Source organism: Eutrigla gurnardus, assembly GCF_963514095.1.
Source record: "Eutrigla gurnardus genome assembly, chromosome: 24".
In the NCBI taxonomy this organism is placed as follows: Eukaryota; Metazoa; Chordata; class Actinopteri; order Perciformes; family Triglidae; genus Eutrigla; species Eutrigla gurnardus.
In genome coordinates, this window is record NC_139935.1 from 5,305,545 (window position 1) to 5,313,830 (window position 8,286).

At 43.6% G+C, this 8,286-nt stretch overlaps 1 protein-coding gene across 1 annotated transcript; it reads left to right on the top strand.

The window, feature by feature from the left end:
* Nucleotides 1-652: 652 nt before the first annotated feature.
* On the top strand, nt 653-8,204 carry cbsa (cystathionine beta-synthase a). Its single transcript, XM_084004358.1, has 15 exons — nt 653-789; nt 2,791-3,052; nt 3,249-3,355; nt 3,466-3,600; nt 3,855-3,934; nt 4,123-4,327; nt 4,415-4,506; nt 4,595-4,720; nt 4,804-4,888; nt 4,990-5,095; nt 5,851-5,928; nt 6,075-6,209; nt 6,362-6,470; nt 6,937-7,021; nt 7,379-8,204. The coding sequence occupies exons 2-15, from the start codon at nt 2,799-2,801 to the stop codon at nt 7,510-7,512; spliced, it is 1,731 nt and encodes a 576-aa protein (XP_083860484.1). The 5' UTR covers nt 653-789; nt 2,791-2,798; the 3' UTR covers nt 7,513-8,204.
* The last annotated feature ends 82 nt before the right edge of the window (nt 8,205-8,286 follow it).

Below are 8,286 nucleotides of genomic sequence, written 5' to 3' on the forward strand. Positions count from 1 at the left end.
AACCGGAAAACCAAATGTGGTGAATACTTCTAAAAAATCACGTGTGCCCCTTTTTTTTTAGGTCCTCCACTGGATGATGCAATTTTAACTAAAGCTTGATCAGCCAGTGAGCCTGTGTGCTTTTCCCCTTTCTGTTTCGAAAAGCAGAGTTAGCTTAAAATGAATCAGCTAAACATATAAATGCGTACTCTTAAAGAACAAAAAGGGTTATTTCGTGTTGAAATTGCACTGAAAATTGTGGGGAAAATATCAATATATTGTCCCAGAAGAACCCAGTTCCATATATTTCACATGCTCTGATATGTGTATTAGAAAATGCATCAAAGTATTTTCATCTGAATAAAACTATAAAAAAGTAGAGCAAAAGAAAAACCTATAAAAAGTAATGTTTGTATTAGATTTATACACAAAGTAAATATGTGGGGAGTTGCAGCCCACGCCTGAGAAGCCCACAAGATGTCACATGGGTCAAAAAGTACATGCAGTCAATAAAAGGTAAACAGATGGTGCTGGTATCTTTTACGCAGCCCAAACTCCTTATGGAGAAGTCTCTGTTTTCATAGGCGGAGCGGACCAAACAAGACGCCCTTGCCGCAGCCAATCGGGAGAGCGCCCCAAAACTTTGGCCACGCCCCCACCGGTTGCCCCACGTGTTCCGTCATGAAAACCGTTGCTCTGACGGAAGTCGCTCATACCGCATTGTTGTACCTCCTGCGCGTGTACGTCGGTGGCTGCGCAGCGAATTTTCCTCTTTTTACGGTATTTTTTGGGGCACGTATAAATCTCGAGGTGAGTAGGAATGATTACGTGAAAATGAATGAAAACCGATGTATTTAAAGGATGTTTGGCGACGTCCTAACTGCGTAGTTTCTCATTATTGTACACCTTGTTGTAAGCTAACTATTAATTAGCTATTAATTGGTTCGTGTTTCTTGCGTATTTGCTGCAAATCCACGCCTTTAATTTGGTGTAAATACTCGTCATTTTTAACGTCCATCAATGCTATCCTTCAAAGCTACCTTTTTTTTTTTTTAATTTCACGTTTTTTTCCCATTCCACTACCGGATGTGATGACACGCTGTGCTGCTATAGTAACATTATTGTATGTCTGCGATAAACGGTTAAAAATACATTAATTCATATTTCCTTTATAGTCTAAATGATGTTTATGGTTGTTTGAGTAGCTGGTGAATTCTCTGAATTTTTTCATTTTTTAATAACAATTAACAGAATTATTTTTCTGTTTAATTTCATGTTTAATTTCCCTGCACCATCCCAGCTCCAGGATCTTTTATCAGTGTTTTCCTCACGGCTCCACATCCAATCACAGTAACATTACATGTGTTTAAATGTGGCTCCTGACTGTTTCCAGGTGTACACGCCTGCTCTTCCACATTTTTTCCTGCCAGCATTCCTGCTGTTCACATTCAGGATTTGTAATGGCCGAGTGATTATCTATAGTTGTAGCTCTTCTTGTGCCTTTTGTTGGCCGAGCAGCTGTCCTGCAACAGTATTAGAATTGCCTAAAGATCACAAGGGTGTGCTAACTCAACATACCAAAGGAGATCAGAAATGCCACAATGTAAGCAGATAAAGTCTGACGAGGTAAGAATATTACAGGGGATTTTCCCCAGATTGGGTCTGACGATGCCAGGCTCAGATCAGGTGATTTTGGGTTTTATTCAGCTTGGCAGGTATTTGATTCTCGGCTTATTCGGCACCAAAAACAAAAAGTTTATCCTTTAAATTGGCTTGCAAGTCAGTCTGGGCTCTGTGCCCTCACGGAGGGTCATGTTTCCCCTGTTGAACCCAGAAAGGCCACCGGATACCACCACTCACATGCACCACAGCAGCCAGTAACCCCAATTAGCCGTAAGACATCTAAGAGCGTTTTATGTAACGGTGTGTCACTAACGCAGAGGCAAGCATGTCGAGGGGTCGGTTTCTCTCCCGTCGCTTGAACTCTCCGTGCAACCAATGAGGGGCTTTAACAGCTGGCCCTCGGGGGGGTGTGTTTGCACTGTGTATTAGTGAAGGTTCAGCTGCAGCCATTTTCAGTGGAGAAACGAATGTCTTAATAACTAACTTGGGAAAACAACTGCGTGGTGTATGAGAACGGCATGTTATGTTGTTGTTTGTAGACCGGCCGATAGTTTGCGTATTTGCTTGATAAATGATTAAACCTATTCAGTTTTCTTTTGCCAAACCTTAAATCTACTCGCAGACTGGACACTGAATACTTTTTACAACACTGGGTTATATATATGTGACTTTTACAACTTTTTAAACGATCATTGGCTCGTTTAACATTCATAAACGCACCGATAAGGTGAGGTGGCTGCTTTGTTTATAACACGTGTCATTGTTGGGTATTTTTTTTCCTGCAGTGAATGAATGATGCAACATTGCAAACGCTTGATGACCCAGTCATCAGCCTCCTCCTCGTCCTCCTCCTCCTCCTCTCATTTCTGTTTTCTCACATCCAGCTGATGAAAGCAGAATCTATTTTGACTAATTTATTCACTCGTCCATGACTTTGTTAAAATATTAAACGGTCAATATGTGTTGGTTTGCAAAGGGTGGGGCAGAGGCTGCCAAAGATCCTTGTTAAGCATGACTAAGCATTATTTAGAGGTGTGGGTATGACTTGGCATCAATGGGGAAAAAAGGAGTGGTTCGGTGTTTGTTTCGCACTGTTGCTGCTCAGTATGTTGATGTAGAAAGAATTTAATGGAAGCTTTGCTGCTGGAGATGCACTTAACACTTATTTATTTCCTCTGTTTTGTCCAGGGTGAGCCATGCCTTCAGTTCCTTCACCCAAAGAAACCGCCGTCATGTCCGCCGTGTGCCCTCACGCTGGCAAGCTGGCAAGCCGCACCAACGGGGTCGACAAGCTGCCGGCGGCGGACGCCGACGAGGCGTCGAGAACCATTCAGATCAACACGAAGAACGTTGCGGCCGAGAGGAAGTGGATTCGGCCCGACCTCCCCAGCCGCTGCACGTGGAGCCTTGGGGCCTCGAAAGCCGACTCCCCTCATACCCAAGTCCCAAGGTCAGTGTGACATTCGAATTTCTGCCATTTTCCACATGAAGGCAGTGACCAGAGAAACACAGGAGGCGTGCCTCTTGGCAAACAAACTCATCAGACTGGAATCAGGAGTTACTATTTCACACTTGTGGGAGCAGGAAACAGTCAAAGTGAATGTTTGCAGTGTAATTGCAGTCACTGATTGTCTGTCTCCTCCCAGAACCGCCCCTCCAACCATCCTTCCAAACATCCTGCACCGGATCGGCGACACTCCCCTGGTCCGCATCAACAAGATCCCCAAAGCTTTCGGACTCAAATGCGAAATATGTGAGTCAGCACTCAAGCTGAGACAGCCTGGTTTGGCATCCATTGCATCATTCTAGCTCTCTGATTTGTTTTTAAATGTAATAATGAATCTTCCTGTTGTGTCCTTGCAGTGGCAAAGTGTGAGTTCTTCAATGCCGGCGGGAGCGTGAAGGACCGGATCAGCCTGCGGATGGTGGAGGACGCCGAGCGAGCCGGGCTCCTCAAGCCTGGAGACACTATTATAGAGCCCACCTCTGGGAACACTGGTAATTATCTGAGGCGGTTGACTTAAATAGGGGTGGAATTTATGGAGAGGAAGGAGTGGTTTTAATCAGCAGGGTTGTAAAACTTCAGTGTGTGTGTTTACTTTGTTACTTAGATACTCAGTTACAAGTATGCAAATTATCTTACCACAGTAATACTTATGTGCACTGTGTTCTATTCTGCAGATACATGTACATTACATATATTTGGTGTCATTTTTCTACTTATCTGACTTAATAAAGGATTGTGATTCCAGGTATCGGCTTGGCGCTGGCTGCAGCAGTGAAAGGCTACCGCTGCATCATCGTCATGCCTGAGAAAATGAGCATGGAGAAGGTGAGTCGTCATATTGAAATGAACATTAGCTTAATAAAACACATAGAATTACAAGTACACATCATGCTACTGTCATACTATGATAATGATAAAAAAGGAGGGAGTACATCATCATCATTTTATCAGGAATGTTTTGGTATTGTACGTGGTATATGCTTAGATTTGTCCTCCTTTTTTTTCCATTACAGGTGGACGTCTTGAGAGCTCTCGGAGCCGAGATTGTCCGCACCCCCACCAGCGCTCGCTTCGACTCACCAGAGTCTCACGTCGGCGTAGCCTGGCGCCTTAAAAACGAGATCCCCAACTCTCACATCCTGGACCAGTACCGTAATCCCAGCAATCCTCTGGCTCACTACGACACCACGGCCGAGGAGATCCTGGAGCAGTGCGACGGTACGGCGATCTTTTCCCCCACACGACGCCGTCGTCGTGCACTTAAATCGGTAGCGTGAACTCTGATGGTCTCTTGACTGCTTCCAGGTAAAGTGGACATGCTGGTGGCGGGGGCAGGCACAGGGGGGACAATCACAGGCATCGCCCGCAAACTCAAAGAAAGATGCCCCAACATCAAAGTAAGTCGCCTCGGTTCAGAGGGTTGTTTCCGAGCAGCGAAGCGTTGAAGCACGGCTGGAAGGAATAACGGCTCGTTGCTGTCTGCAGATTGTTAGTGTTGACCCAGAAGGCTCCATCCTGGCTGAGCCCGAGGAGCTTAACAAGACCGATAAGACCCAGTACGAGGTGGAGGGCATCGGGTACGACTTCATCCCCACCGTGCTCGACAGATCGGTGAGTTTTGTTTTTCTAACCTCCTTTTTTTCTTACGTTTACTTGACTCACAATCACTTAAAATTATGTTTTTATTTTATCAGGTAATTGACGTCTGGTACAAGTCCAACGACGAGGCGTCCTTCAACATGTCTCGCATGCTGATGAGAGAGGAGGGCCTGCTGTGCGGTGAGCGCTCCGGTTCCCGCTAACCCAAACGCCAGACGTCTGGCGGAGCCGCCGGGGTCGTGAAGTCACGCCGCCTTTTTTTTTGCTCTTTTCCACAACAGGTGGCAGCTCCGGGACGGCCATGTCAGCGGCCGTAGTTGTGGCCAAAGAGCTGAAGGAAGGTCAGCGCTGCGTCGTCATCCTACCAGACTCCGTCCGCAACTACATGTGAGAATCCCCACATGTCTGTGGGCCGCGTTACGCACCTTCTTGTTGCACTGATTTCTGATGACCTAAAATATAAATAAATATCATTTAATTTGAGGATAATTTTGCAATTTCAAGCCACCTGAACTTTGGCGGTTGGCCGGCTCCCAGTCACATTCCTCGGCGTCTGTTGGTGAACATTTGGTCTTGGCTGGATCCAAATCGGCTTATTGTGTCTTAGCTTAGAAAATAGCCAAACATTCATCAACCTTCAAGGGGAAAAAAAGATTGCTTTATCGCTTTAGGGTTTTTATCAGTTGTTTTAGGTAGAGCCAAAACAAAATGTTTCCAGGACGCTGATGCAACTTATCAATACGTGACTGGAAGAAGGTCAACTGCGAACATTTCCCCGGTGGCTCACAGTGCAAACAGACCTCATGATCCAATCATTGCCAATTTTCCCATAAATGTGAGCAACAAATTGTGCCGATTGCTCCAAAAAACAGAGCTAAAAAATGCTTCTCATAAATTAAAATTGTGGCTCGCAAACAGGGGGAAAAGATTCTTTAGCTACATCTTGCTCCCCCATGTGGCCAAACAATGTAATTGACTCAGCATAACATGTCGTGGGATGTTGTAGGGATGAATCACACACAGCTTCTCAGGAAATACATAAACTACAGACTATAATCTTTATCTTGCCTTCCCGACACAGATAAAGCAAAACTTGTTGAACTTGTTTCTCCGCCCCCCCCCCCCCCCCCCCCCTCCTCAAGGTCCAAATTCCTGAGTGACAAGTGGATGGTCCAGAAGGGCTTCCTGAGTGAGGAGGACCTCATCGTGAAAAAACCATGGTATGTGTGATTATAGGGCCTATTGTGCTCCTGTGAATGCATGTTTCCTCCACGTGTAGCTGCGTAGGATCCTCTTCTCTCTCATCCCGGTCTTCTTTCTGTGATTATTGTGAGATCTCTGTGTAAAAAGGCCTTTTGTTCATCAGGTGGTGGAACCTGAAGCTGCAGTGTTTGAACCTGTCGGCCCCCCTCACCGTCCTGCCCACGGTCACTTGTCAGAGGACCATCAAAATCCTCAAGGAGAAGGGCTTCGACCAGGCGCCCGTGGTGGATGAGGCCGGGTGAGTGTCCTGAAGGAGACAGTAACTAGCTGTCGTGCTGAAATACAATGATCCTTTCTGCACATTGTGTTTTATTACTGTGCCTTTTGTGTGCTCTGACTTCAACCTGTGTGTGTGTGTGTGCGTGTGCGTGTGTGTGTGTGTGTACACAGGGTAATCCTGGGCATGGTGACCCTCGGGAACATGTTGTCTTGCATCCTGGCAGGGAAGATCAAGGTGTCGGACCCGGTCAGCAAAGTGCTCTACAAGCAGTTCAAACAGGTCGGGCATGAACTCAAAAATCCATCTGTGGCTCTGGAAAATGTGAAAGTAAAATCAATAACTTATAGGCTTAAATAAAAAGGTGTTCTGAATTCTGATTGGCTGACAGCAGCAGCCAATGAAACAATGGGGGAGGATGTCCAGGTGAAAAGTCTGTGAGTCAGAGTGATGAAAGGGATTTTACCAAATCAGGGTGGGAAAGCAAACAAAGTCCAGTAGCGTTGTTTTGACTGGAGTTGGTCCAAAATAGATTATAGACCAGATGGTTATAATTTTGTTCAGCCAAGCAGTTTTAATGTACAAATGTGTAGTGAGAGAATACTGTTTTATGAGTTTGTGGACTTAGAAATAGGTTGTTGGAACATTTCACACTGATTTGACACATTTTGTGCACAAATCAATTTCATTTTCATATAAAAATGGCTCCTCTTTTTGTTATTCATTTGTCTTTTTAATTCAATCCTAGATCCGTCTGAATGATCATTTAGGAAAGCTATCCAGCATTCTGGAGACTGACCACTTTGCCCTGGTGGTACATGAACAGATCCAATGTAAGTATGACATTTTCACACATTCCTTCATATATATATATATATATGCTCTCATATGACTGAGCTCTCAGTGCATCTCCCTTGAACCCAAAAATGTGATTCACTAATGAACGCAAAATGTTGGCGCCCCCGTGGGGTAGTGTGGAAAAACACACCGTCGCAGTTAAATATAATCATCACTGTAAATGCTCAGATTTATAGCGTTTTAATTATTGTATTTGTGGTACATATAGAGAACCAATGGGTGCCTTTTTTAGCGACTTTGGCTGAGTTTGCACCTGCAGGGTCAGCAGCTGTGTTATAATAACCCCTGTTATTAGCTTCATCACACTCTCTTCCATCCTGTCCTTCCACCAGATCTGACGGACGGCTCTCCAACTCTGAAGCAGATGGTTTTCGGGGTGGTGACAGCTGTTGACCTGCTCAACTTTGTCACGGGCCGAGAGAGGAGAGAGCGATCCATGTCGGAGTCCACGGATGAGCTGAACTAAACCGAAACGTGTACATTTAATATGCTTACATAATTATTTAGGTGTGTCTGAAATATGGCAAATAATCTTGTGACAGTTTTTGATTGAGGTTAACAAAATAGGTTACAAAAATACAGATTTACTATAGTTTTTTTTTTTTTTTTTTTTTTTTACTTGAGTCCAAAATTGTAATAAGCAAAGTATGTTTTGCCACCATGTCAACTTGTGAGAGGGTTACTTATTATTTGAAGCGGGTGATTATTACTTATGTGTGGTTGTAGTGCTCACCAACAGTATGTTTGTAAGTTGTAGGATGTTTTTTGTTTTGTGTCATTCTTGAATGGCGGTTTTATTTGTCTGAAAAGTGCAAGATTGTTTCACCGTGGCCTTCTACATTAGTCAAATATCTGATATGAGACTGAAAATATGACAAGAGCCACGTTCATCCCATCTATCAAGATTATACAAGTAGATAGTTCCTGTATATAAACATATTATCTTTCCGGTGCCATTTTTGACTGTAATCAAATTTATTTCCAAAAAAAAAAGAAGAAAAATCAGGCGCTGTTCTTTCCTTTTTCCACAGCCCCTGTGATGTAACTGTAAAGTTTATCTTAACTATTTAATCTTAGTTATGTCTGAGAGAAACATTTTGTATTGGATAATTTTCCTTAATGAATGTGTATGATTAAATAAAGTTTAAAGGAAGTCTGTGACTGTTTGCTTAATATGTTTTATATATATATATATATATATATATATATATATATATATATATATAATTATATATAATTA